Source organism: Erpetoichthys calabaricus, chromosome 7 (assembly GCF_900747795.2).
Source record: "Erpetoichthys calabaricus chromosome 7, fErpCal1.3, whole genome shotgun sequence".
Taxonomy (NCBI): Eukaryota; Metazoa; Chordata; class Cladistia; order Polypteriformes; family Polypteridae; genus Erpetoichthys; species Erpetoichthys calabaricus.
In genome coordinates, this window is record NC_041400.2 from 32,045,716 (window position 1) to 32,069,707 (window position 23,992).

General features: G+C 37.8%; 1 protein-coding gene across 4 annotated transcripts in view; it reads left to right on the top strand.

The window, feature by feature from the left end:
* The window catches only part of shc3 (SHC (Src homology 2 domain containing) transforming protein 3), a 267,622-nt gene that overhangs the window by 237,455 nt on the left and 6,175 nt on the right, over nucleotides 1–23,992 (top strand). For all 4 annotated transcript variants that reach the window (XM_051929724.1, XM_051929722.1, XM_051929723.1 and 1 more), the window contains 7 exons: nucleotides 1,324–1,443; nucleotides 3,177–3,230; nucleotides 4,811–4,862; nucleotides 8,314–8,440; nucleotides 10,072–10,228; nucleotides 21,299–21,395; nucleotides 22,402–22,590. In XM_051929724.1, coding sequence (XP_051785684.1) covers nucleotides 1,324–1,443; nucleotides 3,177–3,230; nucleotides 4,811–4,862; nucleotides 8,314–8,440; nucleotides 10,072–10,228; nucleotides 21,299–21,395; nucleotides 22,402–22,590 — 796 coding nt within the window. The remainder of the gene's footprint in view (nucleotides 1–1,323; nucleotides 1,444–3,176; nucleotides 3,231–4,810; nucleotides 4,863–8,313; nucleotides 8,441–10,071; nucleotides 10,229–21,298; nucleotides 21,396–22,401; nucleotides 22,591–23,992) is intronic.

The window sequence follows — 23,992 nt, forward strand, 5'->3', positions numbered from 1 at the left end:
GTACAGGCTCCAGTTCTACAAAACAGTATAATGTACAAAACCGGTTTCCGAAAAATGAATGGCAGGGTATAACTGTGACATACTATTGAAAGAGCTAAAATGAAAAAAAAAAAACTATATCAGTCTTAATAAGAAGGACACATGGATAAAAAAAGTCCAAAAGAAAGATATATGAAGATGAATAAGGAGAGAATATTTAATATTAGAAATTCACTGATATGTTGTCCACTTGATGTAAATTTAATGCTTTAAGGTCTTGAACTTCAATACTCTAGATGGAGTTAGTGAACAATGGAGTAGATGAATGGAAATTATTGTGCCAGAAATACAAAAACAATAGTAATAATGAATAGTCAAAAGACAATCAGAGTACCATAACCAAGAAGAGAAAATGTCATTGTATCTGACCCAAAATGAATGGCAAAAATTAAAATAAAAACTGAAGGAGTCAGGACCAAAAATGAAAACTGGAAAACAATTTGAATCAAATGTAATTTGATTAATTCAAAATGGTGCTGCACTAAAGTAAAAATATTTAATGAAATTACTGAATTGCCATATAATAAAATCTGTGCAGTTGTTTGCATAGATCCGACTAATAACTGGCAGTGACCTTCAAAAACTGGAAGTTACTCTTGGATGAATGTATCCACTTGTCTTTCCAACTGGAACCTTTATGTGAATATAGTTTAATCTCTTTTGTCAATGATGTTTGGTATGTAGATTTAAATTCAAATTTTTATTGGCAATGAAAATATTTATTGAACTTTATTTTATGTAGTACATTATTTGTAAAAACCAGGTGATTGGTCTGTGGCAATTCCCTCATTCTTGCACTTATATATGTATACAGGGTTCTTGTGCTCACATAAACAAATAGGAAGAGTAATAATATTTGCCCACAAATCTTCAAAAATCACAAAATTATTGTATAATAAATTGTATTGACAAGTTTGTCAGACACAATATATTTTTGCATTTTACTGTCCCTTTTTATTTCATATCATTTACATAGTGGTGTATTTAGAAATCATCTCACAAGAAATTGCAGAAATGCTTTAATTAGTATCGCTCAAGTTTAAAGAGAGTAACATGGATATTTTTTAATCAAAATAAATGTGTTGCATGTAGTTGTATCTACAAAATGAATGACCCAAAAAATATAAAAAACAAAGTTTTAATAGAGCGTTTAATTTTTTAAAGAAGGTAAAACACACTTCTAAAATGACTTCTGTGGGTTTCATCACATAGTCGTTAAATTTATTTTTGTTCATACGAATATTATAGCATATTTTTGTGTTTTTGCATTTTTTTCACCCATAGCCTCCAAGTAAGGTTCTCTCCAGCATACTGGGAAAAAGCAATCTCCAGTTTGCAGGCATGAGCATCACCCTGAATATTTCTACCAGCAGCCTAAACCTTATGACACCAGACTCAAAGCAGGTGAGCTTCTCAAAGTTGAATTTACATGTATTATAGCTAAATTATACTGTATACCTAGAGATATGAGCACAACATTGTATTTGTTTGTTTTAATTTGATAAAGGGTAGCAATTTTATTGTGCCTCACAAGATATTTTCATGGGGAATTGGAAGAAACGTAGAAGTAATGTGGGGTTTGAAAAGAATATTTTTGATGATGGTTGAGATAGGCTTCAGCTTCCATGCAACCCTCCTAAGGATAAAGCAGGTTAAGGAGATTGATGGTTGGATAAATAAATAGATGGAAAACGTTTAAAATGGTTGCAGGTTACTGTTGTGGGTTTCTTATAAATAATCACTGAAGTAATTTCTGCATTGGTTCCAGATAAGATCTGCAGGAGGACAGCTAGCAAACTGGTCAGTTCTGCTTAAGCTATTCAGCCTATAAAAAACAGATAAGAAACACATGTCATGATAGCTATATAACAATTAATAATCTTATAAAGAGTGGAAAGGTACTGGTGATCATAAAGCCTTAAAGAAAAGAAAGATTAACCAGAGCCATCTTTAAGGAGTGTCTAACTTGATTTCTGTGAGCAGAGAGGTAGCATGAGTTCATGTTAGCGGCCTCTCTTAACTTTTGGTGGAACTGCTTACCTTTCTACATACCTTTTCTCTTACCTTGTAGGAGTTGACACCGATGCACACAAGCATGACAAAATATAAAAATACAGAAAAATATTTTTTTTTTCACAGAGGCAAAGGGATGTAGCCTCCTTAGTAGTATGTTTACCCCTGTAAAATGGGAGTCAAATATGTTGAATTTTTATCAACAGGAAGAAATGTTATTATGTGTAACAGAAACATTAAAATACCACAACTTTAAAATAAAACAGTAGGAAAGGTATTTCAAGTGTCCACCACTATAAAGACACAGATTTATCATATATCCTTCTATTATTTTGAAACAGTCACCAACGCCCAGGCAGATGTTCCACTTGAGACAATAGAAACACGTTTTTTTGCTCATTTTTCTTTTTTTTTTGCTTGTCCATGTGAGGGTAGTTCAGTGTCTAATCTATACTATAGATGTACCCCTTGTGTTATTGTTGGCAACCACAGTGTAAGGCTTAGAGACTTCCCCATTTCCCCTGACATGAACATTCATTGTTGTTACATTGTCAACAGTGCTTACAGGGCTAACATCTTTCTTGTCCTTCTACTTATTCTCAATCATTTTGCCTTTTTGCCATGAAGCTACTCACAAAATGGTGAACCTATAAGAAAGCAAATTCAGAGTTGATTTGATGGCACAGTTCTATATGTGTCAGCTTTGCTATCTGTGTCAATGTCTGATGATCAGTTTCCATTGTCATATCAAGATAGGAGCAGAATACTGTCCTGAGATCTATTCAGGGTTAACCCTGTGTATCTCTTCAAAACAGATAAACCCAAAAAGGTCTTGGGAATAATTGTATTTACAGAGAATTTCGAGGGTTAATATCAAGTAGGTTAATTAAAATTCAGAGGGGTTTTTTTGTGTCCTTATTGCGAGAAATGTTTTGGTGTCTAAAAATAACTTTCAATGATCAGTGGTGATTTATATTTTAATATTTAGCGTGTGCTTCAATCATCCACTGTAAATCCCATACTGCAATGTATGACTTACCCTCAGTATACGGTGGTAAGTGAATTCTACTTGACAGAACTAATATGTCTGATAAGATATTTATGTTGTGCTTTTGTCTCACTAGATTATAGCCAATCATCACATGCAGTCCATTTCCTTTGCATCTGGAGGTGACCCGGTAAGATCTCAACTTAAGTAACACATGGTTGTTTAGATGAGTTCTCTCTTTTCAGATCTCAGTAGTGTATTGACCATAATACAGCATTATAAGCATACAGTATGACTTCATTGCTCTTTCTCTGTGGTTAATCTTTTACAGTATATCAATGGTTTACATCTAAATCTGGGTCAGTTCCATGAAGCAGAATTATACCTTTAGACAAATATTTTTTAATTATGTTTACAGAAGTAATCATAATTTTTAGATTCATAATTCATGCGTATGGTACAATATCTGCCTAAGTATCTATAGTAACACATCCTAAATATCAAAACTGTTGTTATAATATTAACTATAATTTAACCTCACATTATATGGTAATAAGTTGCCATCACCATTTCCACATAAATAGTTTGATATTGGAATTTATTTTTAGGAGAGTTTAGAGACAGGGATTCAATTGTCCCAAATATTACTACCCCATGGTTGCTCTAGTCTGGATATAAATGCTAATAGAAACACAGCATTATCAAAAGCACAATAAATAATTTGTTATGAAAACACAAGGAGAAGTTAAACAAAGGTAAAATTTCACAAACAGAAAAACAGGTACTGTATATACTCGCATATAAGTCGGGTCTTGAAACCCAGAAAATCAATCATAAACTCAGACCCAGACTTAAATGACCATTCAAAAATACAACACTTAATTTTTCAATTTTTTTACATCTTCTTGCTTCCTCCAATCTCGCACAGGTTTCTCAGATACATTAAATTTTGTTACAGGAGCACAGTTACCAATTTCTTTCGCCACTTCAACGACTTTTAATTTAAAATCAGCTTCATGTTCTAGGACATCCTCAAAAACTGAAGAATCTACTACCAACTGGAATTTGCTGTTTACCAAACTAGTCGTGTAGAGTTACTCTTCACTTGCCAATATCACTTTCTACCTTCCACGTGTAAAACATGAGACCCAGTAAAACAGGTATCTGACAGCATTACTCACATGGTCTTGGCTCAAATACATTTTGCAGAGTTAAGAGAAGTGTGTGTGATGGACACCTCTAAGTTGAGGCTGACCATCTTTACCAGAAATTGTGGAAGTGTGTATTTTACTGAGGGCTAACTACCATTCCTCATAAATGAATGGTAGGTTGAGAGCTTTCTTCTACTTTTAATGTTTGTGCTTTTCTTATTTGGTTGTTCCCTATTTTATTCTTTAAAAATTAATAAAAATCGTTTATGAATAAAGTATCATTTCAACAGTAGATAGTGAGGAGAAGTAGTTAGGATAGCAATGTCCCTAACTTGCATATAATTAAGGATACAAATTTATTGGCAGTATACGTCTACAAAGATCCCAGTGCCAAGTGTATATTTTATGTATTAAATACTGTGTACATAATGATTGTCTTGGTGTCATTGACAGGAAAATGTGAACCTTTATGAGTCACTTACACAGGAACCAGATTCCAAGTTAGCATTGAGTTGCTGGATTTTTAAATCCCCATGCTTTTTAGTTTGTGGATAACAGAAAATGAAGATTGTGTTGAGCAAATTCACTATATCAATCTTTTTTCTTTTTTTATTTTAAGGATACCACTGACTATGTTGCTTATGTAGCAAAAGATCCTGTAAATCGCAGAGGTAAGATATGCTACAGTTACTTCCATACACTGAATATTAGCTACCTGTAAAACAGCTTTTTCCTTCTTTTTGTGTTAATTTGTAAAGCTTTACCAAATGTACAGATCTGCCATATATTTTCCAAAACACTTCTTTCATCAAAGAATCAGCAGCTTCTGATTTGAGTTCAAAGATATTCCACTAACTGCATATTCATCAGGAACAAATTAAGGAGAGAATGAGACAATTGCTAGTGTTGCTGATTCTGAGATCCATTGACCTGTAATTAAGTCATTGTCAGAATGAGGGTTATATGTGCTCTCCCTGTCTGCAGAGTTTATCTCCAGGTACTCCAATGCTTCTCCCACATCCAAATGACTTGCATCTTTGTTTAAATGGAAGCTCTAAAGTTGTCTTGTGTGTGTGTGTGTATGTGTGTGTCTGTGTATGTGTATGTGTGTATGAGTGGGCCCTGTGATGCACTCTGTACTGCGGGCATGATCTTTGGCCCCCTAACTCAATGAACTGTGTTTGAGAATGTAATTTATTTTAAATAAAATTATACTTTTATATAATTATATATGTACAGTGTATCTGGAAAGTATTCACAGCGCATCACTTTTTCCACATTTTGTTATGTTACAGCCTTATTCCAAAATGGATTAAATTCATTTTTTTCCTCAGAATTCTACACACAACACCCCATAATGACAACATGAAAAAAGTTTACTTGAGGTTTTTGCAAATTTATTAAAAATAAAAAAATTGAGAAAGCACATGTACATAAGTATTCACAGCCTTTGCCGTGAAGCTCGAAATTGAGCTCAGGTGCATCCTGTTTCCCCTGATCATCCTGGAGATGTTTCTGCAGCTTAATTGGAGTCCACCTGTGGTAAATTCAGTTGACTGGACATGATTTGGAAAGGCACACACCTGTCTATATAAGGTCCCACAGTTGACAGTTCATGTCAGAGCACAAACCAAGCATGAAGTCAAAGGAATTGTCTGTAGACCTCCGAGACAGGATTGTCTCGAGGCACATATCTGGGGAAGGTTACAGAAAAGTTTCTGCTGCTTTGAAGGTCCCAATGAGCACAGTGGCCTCCATCATGCGTAAGTGGAAGAAGTTCGAAACCACCAGGACTCTTCCTAGAGCTGGCCGGCCATCTAAACTGAGTGATCGGGGGGAGAAGGGCCTTAGTCAGGGAGGTGACCAAGAACCCGATGGTCACTCTGTCAAAGTTCCAGAGGTCCTCTGTGGAGAGAGGAGAACCTTCCAGAAGGACAACCATCTCTTCAGCAATCCACCAATCAGGCCTGTATGGTAGAGTGGCCACATGGAAGCCACTCCTTAGTAAAAGGCACATGGCAGCCTGCCTGGAGTTTGCCAAAAGGCACCTGAAGGACTCTCAGACCATGAGAAAGAAAATTCTCTGGTCTGATGAGACAAAGATTGAACTCTTTGGTGTGAATGCCAGGCATCACGTTTGGAGGAAACCTGGCACCATCCCTACAGTGAAGCATGGTGGTGACAGCATCATGCTGTGGAAATGTTTTTCAGCAGGAGGAACTGGGAGACTAGTCAGGATAAAGGGAAAGATGACTGCAGCAATGTACAGAGACATCCTGGATGAAAACCTGCTCCAGAGCGCTCTTGACCTCAGACTGGGGCGACGGTTCATCTTTCAGCAGGACAACGACCCTAAGCACACAGCCAAGATATCAAAGGAGTGGCTTCAGGACAACTCTGTAAATGCCCTTGAGTGGCCCAGCCAGAGCCCAGACTTTAATCCGATTGAACATCCCTGGAGAGATCTTAAAATGGCTGTGCACCGACGCTTCCCATCCAACCTGATGGAGCTTGAGTGGTGCTGCAAAGAGGAATTGGCGAAACTGGCCAAGGATAGGTGTGCCAAGCTTCTGGCATCATATTCAAAAAGACTTGAGGCTGTAAATGCTGTCAAAGGTGCATCGACAAAGTATTGAGCAAAGGCTGTGAATACTTATGTACATGTGATTTCTCAGTTTTTTTTATTTTTAATAAATTTGCAGATTTTTTCACGTTGTCATTATGGGGTGTTGTGTGCAGAATTCTAAGGAAAAAAATGAATTTAATCCATTTTGGAATAAGGCTGTAACATAACAAAATGTGGAAAAAGTGATGCGCTCTGAATACTTTCTGGATGCACTGTATATTAAGTATGACAAAAGGGGTGCAGTGGTAGTCTGGTAGAAAGGAATTTATTCTGTAGAAGCTTCAAAACAACTGTCTCTAATACCGCTGCCTATCTTCCACTCACACGGAATCTGACAAATGATCATCAGAAGAAGGGCTTCAAAGACACTTTTCAAAGAAAAACAGAAGAAGCTAAGCTCATACTCAGCCTGAGATCAGATATTTCCCTAGGTCTTAATGACCAACTAACTTTGTAATCTCTCCCTCCATCTTCTCTTATGGTAGCTTTTTCATGCCTACCTTTTCTTCTTTCATCTGTCCTGGGTTTGTTTCCTCCTTTTGCTCCCATAATATGTTACCTATGTTTTTTTAATGTGCACACTTGATGAAGGCTATACAGCCAAAACGTTGTGTCTTTCACCATCTTTCCTTTTCATTGTGGAAATAACATTTTAGTCTTTTATCCTATACTGTATATAAATGTAAATTAACCAATCATGACCCCTTCTTCCTCCTCCAAAAGAACGTTGCCCACTGTCTTCCAATTCTGACTCAGTTTAAGTAAGGCAGCTGGCTTCCTTTTAAACTAGATCCGGGAACTGCTTCTGGTCTCCTGTCCTGTGTTTTATTATTTATGTTAATGTCAGTAAGTTTCCTTTAACTATGAAATTTAATTGATTAGAGACTAACTACATGGTTCTTTTACATATGATTGCTCATTACACTTTTAATAGTTTGACTTTTGTCTTTGGGAGGATTAATAATTGTGGAATGGGTTCTTCCTCCAAACATCCTCACATGAGATATTGCTAGTTTTAATCTAGAAATGTATGACTCTCTTGTGTGATATATGGCTACAATTTAGATCAAAGTAATGAAACCAAGTGAATTGATTGACGTTTGCATAGTAGAGCACCCTGTAAACATTGAGAGCCTGTATGCAGTGGTGAACCCATACTAAATTACTTTTTTTCCAAAATTGCGTAAGCAGTGTAGAAGTAATGTAAAGCAGAATTGTAAGGAGCATAATCTCAACTAAATAGTATTTTATTACTGTTAATTGAGGCGTGCTTCACTAGCCATGACGGATTATTTAAGGCTGCTGTCATGAAAGAATTGGACCCCTCCTGTTCCCATTCATGAAGGGCAGTGTGGTATAGTAGTCAGTAGCCAGGTCATTAAAAATTAGTTTTATATATATAATGATTGATAATTTAAAAATTAAAAAGTGAATTGGCCTAGATTATTTAACTCCTTGTTTGGTGCTTTAGATTCATGAAATCTGTTGTTTTCTAGCATGTCATATTCTAGAGTGCTCTGATGGTTTGGCTCAGGATGTCATCAGCACCATTGGACAGGCTTTTGAACTTCGATTCAAGCAATACCTGCAGTGTCCTTCTAAGCTACCCACTCTACAGAATAGGTAAGAATGTGTCATATCCTTGAATTTCCCCCTTTTTCTATCATGACTGAACTCCTTAATTTTGTAAATACACATTAAGTTCCAGAAAAGGAGTTAGTTTTTTTATTGGAATAACTTTTAGTAGTAATTATCCAAGCACACCCATTATCGTTGACTGTCTGAAGCATACTGTTTTTGCATATTCACAGGCAGAAAAGCAAAACTGTGTCCAAGACTGAAGCTAAATTTGAAATATGGTACCCACTCACATACATATTAGTGAGTGCAGAGGAGCACTTAGCTTTTGTGATCTAGTGTCTTACGTGACTATCTGTCATGGTCAGAGGAATCCTTAGTTCAGCTTTAAAATAAGAAGATGACAAAAGTTAGGTTTATTTTATTGATCACAGTTACTGAAAAATGTTTAGGTCCTGAATCATACTTATGGTATAGAATAATCAGTTTAACAAGAAAGCTGATGAAGCAATGGGTACTCATAAATAAGAGCTATAACCACATTTTTAACAGGTTTTTAGACATACTGTATGTGACTTCTAATTTTCCTATCACTCTATCTATTATATAGTTCTGTTCTATCTATCTATCTATCTATCTATCTATCTATCTATCTATCTATCTATCTATCTATCTATCTATCTATCTATCTATCTATCTATCTATCTATCTAGGGGAACAGCCCGGACACAGACAAGTAGACATTGTTGGTTCAAACCCACACACGTTTATTTACAATATTCACAAGTGAAAACACAACACACAACCCAATACTCCCCCAAGTCCAGGCCACACCACGATGCCTTTCTTCAGGACTGCCTCCATTCCTCTCCTTCCAAGCTCTGTCTCTCTTCCTCCCGACTCCAGCCATCGAATGGAGGGAGGGCGACCCTTTTAAGCTCGCCTGGACATGCTCCAGGTGCCTCCCAATAACCTTCCGCCGGCACTCCCAGGTGTGGCGGAAGTGCTGGCTGTGCAGCCGGAAGCACTCCAGGTGTCCCTGGTCTTCTTCCCCCCAGCACTTCCGGGTGTGGCGGAAGTGCTGAGGGCCAGGGCTCCACAGGCATCGGGGTGCCCCCTGGCAGTGACTACGGGCCCCTATAGGGTTGAGCTTCCAAGCTCTGTTCCCGTGGTCCCCATACCATCCAGGGCGGCTGACCTCTCGTGGTCCAGAGGAGACGTAGTCCCTCTTCCGGTCCTTCCGGGCGTCCCGGCTGGGTACCACCCCCAGCCGCTCGCCACACTATCTATCTATCTATCTATCTATCTATCTATCTATCTATCTATCTATCTATCTATCTATCTATCTATCTATCTATCTATCTATTATATAGGGCCTTTCATAGCTATCTATTTATCGATCTGAATTAATGTATTGATGACATGTCTTAAACTTGCATGGCAAGTGTGAAAAACACTGAGCCAACTTCATTTTTATCTTTAGTCAATGAGTAGCTGTTTTTTATTGAAAGATATCAGGATGGCCACTGGCAGTTTACCTCAGAAAAATCAGAAAGCTGGGAGCCTCACTTTTTTTTAATTAAACCTCACATTTCTATACAACATTTTTTATTTTCACTTTTGTTAGCAGTGTGGCAAGCAAGTTAAAGAACACTTGTCTTTATGGTGTCATTCAGAAAGCTCAACTTGGAAGATGCCCCTTGGATGGAAGAAGAGGAGGAAACAGCTGAACATCCGTATTACAACAGCATTCCTGGGAAGATGCCACCACCCGGGGGATTCATTGATATTCGAATGAAAAACCAAACATCCTGTCTTGCTGACAGCACTCAGGTCTGTGTCAAGAAGCTGCTAAGGTAGACAAGTGCCTTGTGATGGTTTGCACTGTATAGGGTATTAAAATAACATAAAAGCCGATGGATTGTTAAACACTAAAAGGTTAAAATATGTCTGATGTCACTCTGAAAAACATGGACTGATAAGAAGGTCTAATGAAAACTTTAGCAGAGTGTTAAACAGCCACAAAATATGATGAACTGTCTTTCACAAAGTTTTCTTCCATGTAAGTAATGTTAATGTATGATAGAGACAGGTTCCTCATGCAAGCTCTGTCTATCCAAAAGAAGATGAAAGGGACCAAATTTATACAAAAAAATTGCCTTTCTTAATCTATAAAATCATAAGGCAGAGATGAACACAGGGTGAATACAGAGTGTCAATGTAAGCAGAAATGTTAATAAACTCCTGCTGCCTCCCTTGGCCTGATTACCCAGGTGTAAATTTTGTTGTCTACCTAATGGGATGACTTTCCCACTTGCCCACCATGCATTATTACAGAAAGCACCTGCTTCTGTGCTTCATGTCTAACTCTCTTGCCCTTTGCCTCTGTGCCAACCACTAGTTTAACTTCTGCCCTAGTTCTCCTTTGGATTTTATACTTAAGAAGCCTTAAACTTTCTACTGGGGTCACTTTTGGGTAAGTTTTGGTTAAACCTGTGGTGTTCTTGCGCACCTGAGTTATTATTTTCTTTTAAATCTTTTGATTGTGAAGTGCTTTGAAAAACTGGTCTGATCTCACATCATTTCAAGCCTACCACCCATGTTAGGCACTCAGCATAGCAAAGAGGTCTACAGAGGATGCCATAGCCACAACTCTCCATACTGTCTTAACCCACCTAGAGCAGCAGAGGAGTTACGCTAGGCTGCTCTTTGCAGATTTTAGCTCTGCATTTAATGCCATCCACCCTTATAGTCTGGTGACTAAACTGACAGATCTTGGACTATCACACTCCATCTGCCTCTAGATTATGGACTTCCCAGAGGGTAAGAGTAAGCCTCCACATCTTCTCAGCCCTCAGCCTCATCACTGGTTCTCCACTGGGCTGTGTGCTGAGCCCTCTTCTCTTCACCCTTTATACCCATGACTGCACCCCCACACACTCCAGCAACAGCATCATCAAATTCACAGAAGACATCACCGTGGTGGGGCTCATCTCTAAGGAGAATGAGTCAGTTTATTGGGATGAAATGGAACATTTGTCTGGGTAGTGTAGAGACAACAGTCTGGTTCTTAACACCATCAAAGTCAAGGGGCTCATCATTGACTTTAGAAGGAAGAAAACAAATATTCAGATACTCAGCCCCTTTTCAATGGCGGGGATTGTGTGGAGAGGGTCTCAATCTTCATGTTCCTGGGTATGCACATAGAGGATGATCTGAATTGTAGTGCTAACACCACAGAGCTAGTAAAGAAGGCACAGCAGAGGCTTTACTTCCTGAGGATCTTCAAAAATAACCATTTCACCCTAAAACTGCTCATGTCCTTCCACGGTTGCTCCATCGAAAGCATATTGACTTACTGCATCTGTGTGTGGTTTGCCTGCTGCATAAGCATCAAGAAGGAAAGCACTCCAGAGTGTCATCACCACTGCCCAGAAGATCATTGGATGCCCTGTCCCACCCTTGGAAGATCTTTACAGTTCTTGCTGCCTGAAAAAGGCCTGGAGCATAAATAAAGATCCATCCCACCCGGTCACTCACTGTTTGAACTGATGCCCTCAGGCAGATGCTTCAGGACAATAAAAACACAGACAAATAGATTAAAAAATAGTTTTTACCCAAAGACCGTGACTGCACTAAATGATGCTCACACTGTGAAACATCAAAGGGAACAAATTAGGCAATGAATATCAGCAGAATGTGAAAGTGTCTTGTTGTGTAGTATGGTGTTTGTTTTGCTTTTCCACTTTTAGAATCCCTATTATAAATCTTCATATTTATATGTTTTTGTAGTTTTATAATTTCCTGCTGTTTTGCACTGATACAATGGCATCCAATTACGTTGTACTTGTGCTATGGCAATAAAGATATTCATTTATTCATTAAAACGCTGTTTTTTTCAGCCTTGTAGTTTGCTGTTTCCAATAAGGAACCAGCACAGAATGGAGGGGAAAGTATCACTCTCCTCTTCATTGCTCTGTGAACTTTGCCTTTCACTGGGCAGCAAGGTCTCATCTTCTCTATCTAGCGGCTCTTTGCTTCTTCTTTGACAACCAGAAGGTCTTGTAGCCTCTTACCAACTCTCTCTGGCCTCACTCATGTTAATAAGCAGTTATGAATTCCTGTTAGCTGCTGAGTTGCCTGTCCTCTAGATTCCAGGGTAACTTCATGCTACAACCCAGGATGTATCACACTCTCATTTCCACGACATCTAGCAAACATGCAATGCATGCAATCCATTAGCATCTGTTATGCTTTGACAGTGTTGTTTGCAAGACAACTTCTGCTTGCTTTGTGAATTGGAGGTTTCCCGTGGTTCTTAAAACTGCTCTGAGCCAACTTGGCTGTGACCCTGCTCCTGTCAACTCCCTCAATCTAGGCAGCCCTTCACAATGGTAATATGCACTTCCGCTATTATTCACAACTCAGTCTTAGAGTCACAGCTCTCAACCTTCCACAGCTTTTTCTCAGTTATAAGCCTATGTAGCCCAAGTGCAGCTATTTGAATTGGAGGTGGGGTAATCTGAGCTAGAACTAACTCTGTACTGAGTTTTCATTAAGTAAGGTAAGTGACACGCACAGTCGTCTGTTTCAGTTTTATATTCATAATTTTTTTGTACTCTATGAGGAATTTACATTCCTTATTAAATCTGCTTCAACAACTTTTATTTTCATAAGATGATTTCCTATTCACTCTGAATGCTGTTTATTAATATAGCTTAGTTCTGACTTAGCATTCTATTTTAAAGGGCTTAACTTGAATTTATGAGAATATTTCAGAATGTTTTAAGATTCATGGATTTAACTTCAAAGTCAGGATAGACTAATTGAATAATAAAACGATAGACCAAAAATAGAAAATATCAAGCTTTTGTACTTGGCATTAGATTATATTTAATCAAGAGATTCTGCTTCTCAGATAGGAGTATAATAATTTATTTTATTATATGTATAAATATGTGAAGGAGACTGGAGTACTTTGTAAGTGTGCACCAAACACTGGTCTGACATCAGTGGATTAAAATCTAGGTTAGAGTGCTAGTGTTCAAGTGGATTATGACTAGTTATGTAAGATATGTTTTTCACTAGCTGGCCTGGTCCACAATATTCGAATAGTGTTTAAATCTAAGTGGAGATGCATCAGCTTATTCATATGAATCTAAGAGAGTGGAAACTGCAGTCCGGAATATCAAGACATTACTCTGGTCACACTTAGAAATCTCACTTACAACACACTTGTTCACAATACACAAGGGTGTTATTCACAATACACCCATTGCAAGGTATCAGTTGCGTGTAATAATAAAATGCCTTCAATTTTTCATTCCAACAGATCGTACCAATACTACAACCAGAACTTTAATTTAAAAAAGGAAAATTTACATTAAAAAATCCATCCGTTATCCAACCCGCTATATCCTAACTACTGGGTTAGGGGGGTCTGCTGGAGCCAATCCCAGCCAACACAGGTCGCAAGGCAGGAAACAAACCCCGGGCAGGGCTACATAAAAAAATATTTTTTTAATTGAGGAAGTATCTATTTCATTTGAACCTTTTGACTGTATCAAAGATGGAAATATGTACTGTATATACTCACATATAAGTCGGGTCTTGAAACCCAAAAAATCGATCATAAAATCAGACCCCGACTTATATGCCCATTACATCTTCTTGCCTCCTCTAATCGCGCATCAGTTTCTCAGACGCATTGAATTTTGCTGCAGCAGCGCAGTTACCAATTTCTTTCGCTACTTCAATGACGTTTAATTTAAAACCAGCTTCATATTTTCTTCTGATCGAACGCTCCATCGTAGATAAGGGACACTCTTACGATAAAGGTGTATGAGGGTGTGAGATACAAAAAACACAAACCAGTGCAAACATTACTTCGGAGTAGTTCGGGTATGACCGTGTGGTCACGTAGACACAGTAGAAAGAGAGAGAGAGAGGTTAAGAGCATATGCTGATACAGTGCATTGCCGCACCCACATAGAAAAAAAAGACAGTGTGCTCTGTGGTTACTCTCTCAGGTAGGCTTTAGCATATCATACTCCCTTGTACCAATAGCATGAGTTTTCCGCATTCGACTTATATGATCGACATTATAAAATACCAGAAATTATACTGTAAAAGCAAGTTCCGACTTATCCGTGGGAGAACTTATCCGTGAATATATACGGTAATAGCATAAACATGGTGATCACAAATGTGGGACCTGGGAAGTCAACGCATCCTCTTCATGACTTCAAACAGAATTTGTTTTTTATTTGCACAATTTATACCCACTCTGATTTTGCTACATTAATGAAGTCAGATCACCAAAGTGTTTAATAGACTTGAATGGGATTTAGTTCTTCCTCTGTCATCCTGTTTCTTATATTTAAAATTTCTTTTATTAAGTTATGGTGTCAGTTGTCCGTCTGTTGCCATACTTGTCAATTATATGGCACTTGGTATAGGATTCTCAGCCCCAGTACAAATGTTTAAAGTGTGCCATTTATCGGAATAAAAATACAATGCATTTTATTACTACATGCATCACAAAATACATTCCAACAGATGGTACTTTGTAAATATTACCACAGAATGCACTGAATCATACTCCGTCATACTGATTTTTCTTCTTTACTCAATAAACCGAGCACTATAAATTCATCTTCTGATAATGAAAATGAGGGATTATTAGCGATCACGTCGTAAATGACATTAATATGTATGTCCAGAGTGACTTGGAGGAAGAGGCCTACAGTTAGGCCTTTTAAATTTAAATAACCAGTTTGTAACCAAGCTTTCTTTAATTGTAGCAAAACTGCATTCACATGGAAGGAGACTTCATTCAGTTGTAATGGTTGAATGGAAAGAAAGTGACTTGCATTATATGTATCAATAGTACTTTGTTTATTGCCTCAGTTATATGACACATGGTGTAGGATTCTCAACAGCTGTGTGAATGCTTGTGATGTGCCATCTGTTAGAATGAAAAATGCAGTTTATTTATTACTACGTGTATTACAAAACACATTTCAGTAGGTGACACATTTCAAACATTAATGCTGAATATGCCCAAAAGAGTGTAACTGCAGGATGGACAGAAATCAACTGATGTTAAAGATGATCTAACATAACCACTTTAATTAGGTTTGCCATCTATCAGACTAAATTCAACATTTATCTCTTGTAATGTTTCAGTGGGGAGAAGGTGTTTTAAAGGATAAATTCTGTACTTTTTGATGTCAGAAGTATTCTTTCATAATTGTAACATGCATTTATTTGCATTGGAAGCTTGTATTGTTAGTTGAAGCATTATTTATAAATTAAAAAAGAAGCCAACATTAACCCTCTGGTGAATCTGATGGGGGCGGCACGGTGGCGCAGTGGGTAGCGCTGCTGCCTCGCAGTTGGGAGATCTGGGGACCTGGGTTCGATTCCCGGGTCCTCCCTGCGTGGAGTTTGCATGTTCTCCCCGTGTCTGTGTGGGTTTCCTCCGGGCGCTCCGGTTTCCTCCCACATTCCAAAGACATGCAGGTTAGGTGGATTGGCGATTCTAAATTGGCCCTAGTGTGTGCTTGGTGTGTGGGTGTGTTTGTGTGTGTCCTGCGGTGGGTTGGCACCCTGCCCGGGATTGGTTCCCTGCCTTGTGCCCTGTGTTGGCTGGGATTGGCTCCAGCAGACCCCCGTGACCCTGTGTTCGGATTCAGCGGGTTGGAAAATGGATGGATGAATCTGATGGTTAATTGAGAATCAGACAAAATTTGACATACATCCCCTTTCTGAGTGTTGTCTGCTCTGTGTGAAGACTGTAAGTCAAAATACCACATTTAATTTTGTCCTGGACTTTTCATTGGTTGTTAAAAAAGGGAAGGAGTTAGAAGAGGAATGGAGGTGATGCTGGTTTTCTTTTGGGCAGTGTTCTTCAATACTAGTAAGGAAAAGGAAACGTGTGACTATTCCACCCTCACACCATTCTCCTGGTGCACCTATTAAACAGTCCCAATACCGCATACTGATATATCCTACTGTTATATTTACCCTGGGTGTTATAGCATTACTATACAAGGAATCCTTGTTTTGTTTGATTTTTAGGGCCTGCAAACACCCAGCTTTAAAATATTAAAAAGTTTATTTTTATTGTGAACTTAGCCTGGATAAAGGGGTAATTATTATTTGAATACTTACCATTATGATGAAGTTGACAACACAGAGGCAAATTCTTGATAAAAATACTTCTGATAACATCTAAAACACATTTACATCTAGAAGGAGTTATTTGAAAGGATTTGGGTTTCATCAAACCACAGTCTTCCCTGAAATGGCTGTTTTATCAAAATATTTCCATCAGCAAGTCATTACAATTTCAATCAACTTCCTCAGTAATGCCACCTAGGGACCTGCAGGAAAATCTGCCTTAGCTTTGGAAATGCTCTGTGCTAAAGCCATTAAATCTGCTCTTTATTAGGTGATTCTAAGGAGAATCTGCTTGTGACATGAACGTGTGGAGTTCAACTGGTTCAAGTGACATAACAAAAGTCTGAAACAAAACAAGGAAGCCTGTATCAGAAATGGTATACAACAAGAAATTTAGAGATTTGCAATAACCAGATGAAGTCCACTGAGATTGTTTGTATTGCATGAAATAAGATATCTATATTCCAAAATCCACACATGTCATTGACATGTGAGGATTAGGCATGTAGGAGAGAGACAAAAATCTTTTTTCAGCAGTCTGAAAGTCTGTTTACTACAGAGATTTCTAACTGTCAATCGTCAGTGTCCAACTTGTTCCTTTTTGGTTCTTCAGAGAGGTTCATGCAAAGAAGCCTGTTCCCCATGTGTTGAAGAACAGAACCTTTATAACTACATATAGAAAGTCCTATATCCAATACAAGCTACGATCCTAAGAATCCCATTCCTACAGTAAAACACAGTTTGACCCCTGTTGTGAGGTTTGTTTCCTTTCAAGTAGGACTAAGGTAATCGTCAGAAAGTGAATAGTGCACATGGAAGCCTGTTTCCATGCAAAAGGAAAATTGATGGTGCAAAATACAGGTAAATTCTTGCAGAACACCTTAACCCTTCAGGCAGGAAGTTGAAAATAGAAAATGGTTCACCTTTAACATGCCAGTTATCACAAAACCACCACAAAGCAACCATACAATGAAGAACAGGAAACTGAATGTTCTGTGCTTGTATTTTTTTCTCCTGAAATTTTGCACTGTGTCTTCACTTGAATGTTGCAAGGTACATTTGGAGCTTTAGAGTAAAAAATGACGAAATCTTGAAAGGGGTTGTTGACTTTCTGTATACCTAGTAAGGCAGGGTACTCATTTACCTTTGCACCGTTTCAGCATCCTATATATAAATATTACCACTGTCAAAACCACTTCTTCCACTGCAATTAAAGCAGACCGTTTAAAATCAATGGGACAGGTAACAGGGCCTATTTAAGAATACACCCACACTCACAAATTGTCAGTTTAGAATCTCCAATCAGCATAACACAAGCAAGCTCCACAAAGACAATAACCAGGCATGGGATTCAAGGGATAATGATTTTTGTAAAACACCTCCATTTCCATATGTCTTCTACAGAAGCACTTGTACATAATAATGAGACAGGAAGTGTAGCTATGCCAAAACTACAATAACAGAAAGATGTTGACTTTGTCACATTGATAGAATGGGGTCTAATTTTTGTTCAACTGAAAACATGCAGTATTACCACTTACAGTATATCTCACTTTATCATGAACATGTCTTGTTAAGTGATGTGGCGGACGGCTGGGGATCCTGCCCAACCGGGACGCCTGGAAGGACCGGAAGAGGGACAATACCTCCTCTGGACCACGAGAGGGTAACTGCCCTGGTCTAAATGGGGGCCACGGCATCAGAGCTTGGAAGCTCATCCCTGTTGGGGCCCATGGCCACCGCCAGGGGGCGCCCGGACAATTATGGAGCCCTGGACAGCAGCACTTTCACCACACTAGGAAGTGCTGCCAGAAGATCATCAGGAAACACCTGGCGCACATCTGGGTGAAGTATAAAAGAGGCCGCCTCACTCCATTCGGAGAGCCGGAGTTGGAAGGCAGAGGATGGAGCTTGTGACGGGAGGAGTGGAGGCAGCAGATGAGACAGAGAAGAAAATAGTGGAAAAGGACAGTGAATTAAAAGTGAATTGTGCACTGCATTGTGTGTGCGAGAAGAAAAGAAATTAAAGCGTGTGTGTTTGGGACATTTGGCATCCGTGTCTGTTTGTGTCTGCGTCCAAGCTCCACAGTGAAGTTAAAAAAGATCAAGCTTATGTGAATAGGGATGATTCTATGGATCAGTGGAAAAAACGTACAAGCTTATCTAGGGCTGGAAGAGATGAAGATCAAAGAGATTAAAAATAAGGTGGAAAAGATTCAGACCTGGCCTGACTCCATATATTTAGAAATGTTAGATTGCTTTCATATAAGTTGTATAAACTGTTACATCTGATAGTGAGTTCAGCAACAACAACATTTATTTATATAGCACATTTTCATACAAATGATGAAGCTCAAAGTGCTTTACAAGATGAAGAAAGAAAAAATATAAAAATTTGGCAATGCTAAGTAACAAAGAATAAAGCAAGGTCTGATGGCCAGGGATGACAGAAAAAAACTAAATCTGCAGGGGTCCCAAGGCCATGAGACCACCCAGCCGCCACTAGGCTTTCTGCCTAACATAAATGATCTAAATCAGTCCTCATGGTTTTCAGGCTTCACATGGAAGTTCAGGTACCATGAAATTTTGGGTGCTGAGGAGAACTAGCTTAAACTGCTTAACTCAGAATCTATTTTAATATACTAGATGGGTTTCATCAGTCTGGGTGGAAAAAGCAGGAGGGGGACTGGACATTTATGTGAATGAGCATTGCTGAAAAAGGGAGCACAGTACAATTAAACCTAAATGTGTGATCCAGACATTAAAATGCAGACTGAATTCATCCCAGAGAGATACTGTGAAGTACATCATCGTGGATGAGTCAGCAACAGAAATGATTCACTTTGTCACCAATATCTTACTGATGAATCATTCAGAGTTCTGGTGACTTCAGACAAAGAAACAAAAGTTAACTTGTTCCATTCTGGGCACTACAAGTTGCACCTGGCCTGTGCAAAATAATAGATAGATAGATAGATAGATAGATAGATAGATAGATAGATAGATAGATAGATAGATAGATAGATAGATAGATAGATAGATAGATAGATAGATAGATAGATAGATACTTTATTAATCCCAAGGGGAAATAATGACATTAAATATAAACCTGTGGTACAATCTGAACAGGTCTGACCTCATCTTAATGCCAATTAGCACTCAGTTATTGACAGTTGCAGCTCTCTGAGTATCATTTATTCAGCTTTTTTTCACCAAATATTGTAGCCCTATGCAGGACCAGTCAATCCATTACGCAACGTAGGCTGCATTTATATAAGTTAAGAGGCTCCATTAAGCCACCCCCTTTCCTCCTTATGGACACTGAAAGGTGCAGTTTTGGTAACTCAAGTGGCAGGCGCTCCATAAGAATAGGTGCCAAATGTTTTTGTTTTACTTTACATTTACTTGAATGGGCTCAACTCTCCCTTTTTACCATTTAGGGTAGCCGCTTGCAGGTACTGCTGTGTACCACCTATCTGAGGAATGCGTGCAATTTTTTTCCATTTTCCTTTACCTTTTCTTGTAATTGGAGACGTTGGAGAAGGAGAATGTCTAAATAATTTTTGCCTTCAATATATATTGTAGTAGTGTAATTCATAGTTGAAGTCGCACAGAACTTTTCTCCTTTTTCAATGGGAGATTTTGAAATCTTAAAACTGCGTACAGTACAATCAAGTATTTCAATGAAAGTGAACTGTCTCAACAAATTTCCTTGAAGAATAAGCGTGCCACATTTCAACAAAATTGGTCCATGTGGGGCTATGTTGTTAAATGCAGACAGACAGACAGACATGGCTCTTGCAATAGGTGCTTCACGCATTATATGCAAACGCACCTAAAAATACTGAAATATCAAGTTATAAATGTTTAACACATTCTAACAAAATTTGGGAACATTTTTTTCCATATTGACCTCAAAACATAGAAAATGGTAAATAATAACCTGCTTAATTAGGTTAGGGGTCCAAATAAAGCAGATGTTGATTGTAACAAAAACCTACAGCTAAATGGGGTCCCCAGTACTGAGTTTAAGAACCATTGATGTAAAAATCTTAAAAATGTACCCTACCACAATAGATCAGTTGCGTTCAGTTTTACAAGTTTTAAATTTATCTTTAGTTGATGTGCCTTTGCACTTATCCTGAAAATGGTAACATTGTGCTATAATTATAAACTAGCTTTAAAATTATGAGCTTGTTAAGGAGAGTAATGCTAGTTTACTCTCCAAATACCGAAAAGACATACTGTACTTACTATATTATTTGATTGTCAGAAGGGTATTTATGTATTACAAATCAATTTTTATGCTGGGTCAATGTTCATGCAACATCACTCTTAATTGTTGTATTTTTATTTAGAACTGTGTTTCAGGACAATGCCGGCTCTCTCTGCCAGAAGATTCTGTGTGCTTTCTTTTATCTCCTGCCCTCTGACAGTGGTATTCTGGCTGACTTTATGGGTGCTGTTTGAATTATTTATCCCAGTAGGTGCATGTGAATGAAACATTTTAGAGATGGATGTTTGTTTCTGATTTGATAGTTTTTCTGCATTGCAAGTATCTCACTTAGTTCCATAGTAGGTGTTACACAGTAATTTGGTGTCATTTTAGGATTAGTCTTGTTATTATAAAGGCTAAATAAAAAATGTAACAGCCAAAAATCTTTTGCTGGTGTTACTCTGTGTGTTACTAATCCCACATTATTTATTTTTACCCAGCAGTCAACCACTATAGCGGGGCTAGACCAAACCTACTATCAAGGTCGGCACTTACCTGAAAATCAGAGTGAAGAGAAAAGACCTGCACCAGTCAGACAAGGTAGTCCTGTGTTATATGTACTAATTCCTATAAACAGATGTTATATGGACAACTGAACAAGTGTATGTGAAATATATATTGAGTTATGTCTCTGTGGGTACTTACTAGCTGCTGTCATGAACCTATGTCTTCATTTAGCATTTTATTTTGGTTATTTGTTTGTGCTCAATATCACTTTACACTTTCTACAAAAGTTCATAAATCATTATTGTCGATTTTGTGATGCTGTTTTGTTTTGCTTTATATACCACAATTTTGTGTTGTTTTAGCATGTTTTATCCTGTTGCCATGAATAGTTGCTGGTCTTCTAGGACCTCTGACATGACAGCATCGCCATAAAACATACAGACGTACTAAACTCAATGTACAAGTTTTGCATCTGTTTTACTTTATCTCAGATTTTTTAGTTAATTAACACTAAATGTTGCTTCTGTGAAGACTAGTTCAGGATTTTTTGTGTTACCCATTTGATCTTGTTTCTTGTTTTTGTGTTCTGGTTTTGCCTCTCGTTTTGGTTACTGACTTCATGGTGTTTAGTTCTTAGCTTATTTTGCGCCCCCCTCACAGTGTCGTTGATAGTGGTGGTCTAATTGACAAGCTGGTTAGTGAGTTTTTATCTGATCAGAGTTGTCTGCTAGTGGCTCTTTATTTGCATGCTGATTTTTTCATGTAGATTACCACAAATGAGAGGTCAACACAGTATTGGTGTTCCTGTAGGCCAATTGTATTTTTGAAAAGTAGGTTAAGATTTATAATTTTTGTTTCTGACCTGATCAAGGGTTATACTTTTAAAATCACAAAGGGCAGGATCTGAAGTTTTCTCATTGATGTTTGTCAAGAAACCCTATCTCTTTTTAGTGATTCAGACAATATACTAATTTGCATTGTGCTGCAACTTCCTAGACTTTATTTAATTACCACACTGTAACTTACTATTTTAATTTTATATAGTATGTAGTTCTAATATTGATTAGTTCTAATTATCTTATTTACTTATACTTTTCAGGCTCATGTGATATCTACTCTCTGCCAGAGGGGAAAACACAGTTACCAAAAAGTGCAGAAGCTCCAACATACATTAATACCCAGCAAATAGATGTTCACACCCTGTCAGCACTACAAACACAATCTGACACTGTGATTGAAGGAACAGGGCTTACCAAAGACAGTCCTAAAAAAGATATATTTGATATGAGTAAGTTCTCTTTTATGTTTTATTTAGGCTTATATTTTTTATTTATTAATCTATCTGTAACTTGACTTGAACAGCATTATTCATATGTATCTATAGAAGTACTTAAATATTAAGTTGCTTTTATTTTTAGACAAAGAACAATATATTTAAATAATGTTATGATCAATATTGTAGTCCATTTATTAGCTATTGTCAGAAATGCATATTGTCTCCCATTTTACATGCACACATGGGCCACACACCATCTTGAAAAAGAAACTAAAGATTTATCGAACATGCTTTCACCCACCTTTTACTCCTATTTAATTGGAATATGGAGGAGCTGGACATTTTAATAATCACAGTGTATTTCTCAAAACCCAAATATCAGGTCAGTCCCTCTCAGATACTGGATAAGTGCAGCCCTGTATGTACACTACATTAGTGTATATCTATAAGATGCTTTCAGAAAAGAGCTTCAATGGGCTTGCGTGTCTATTTATCTTGAACCATTCTTATTGTGTCCAGCAGGAAGCACATACTCTTTTACAAAGTGTTAATTTAGAATTGCAGCTCATACTTAATCCTATACATTACCCCTCTCAGTAACCATTGGAGAGATATTAAGACAAGAAAAAGATGGTAGCAAAGAATGGATGTCTTTCACACCTAATGTACTGTATATTGCAGTTTATAATGTAATATAGGTTAAGGGCTATTTTCACGCTGAATTGAAGCCAGGCTAAAGACACCATGTTTTTTTAGCTGTACATACTTTATTATTATGAATTTGGAGTTGCACTTAAGAGATCCAAAACCACTTTCAAAAATGCCCACATTTTATTATAAACCCCGGCTAGATAAAAGGGCAAACACATGATCATTGTAAAATAAAAATTTATTTCATGAAAAGGCTTTGTTACACTGTGAAGCTCTAAGATCACAAAAGACATACAATGCCTGCAAAAGGCAATCCCAAAAGCAATCAAGTTTCATATATAGATATCCAATGGTGTTATCAAAAAACAGAGCAAAATGGTCAAAAATCCAGAAAACATTAAGCACAGGGCACAACACTGCCTATTGCATTGTAGATGAACTGCCAGGAAGTGTGGGGAATCCTCACCTTTCTATGGCTGAGGGCAGTCCCTGGCATTAATGGACAGGTGGTCCCGCCTCTGGGGGAACCACTCACAAAATACAAGGCACCTAACAAATGTTTAGAGAAAAATAACAAGGAAGAATGCAAATAATTAATAAAAGTAACACTAGCATAAATAAATAACTAAAAAAATATCAAAAAGGACATGAAACAAGGATTTGATCCCCAGTCAAGGGAGGAACCCTGGCTGAACCATAACATGTATCATGTACAGTATAACTATTGTGGAAAGCAGCCCGGACGCAGACAGGCGGACAGCGA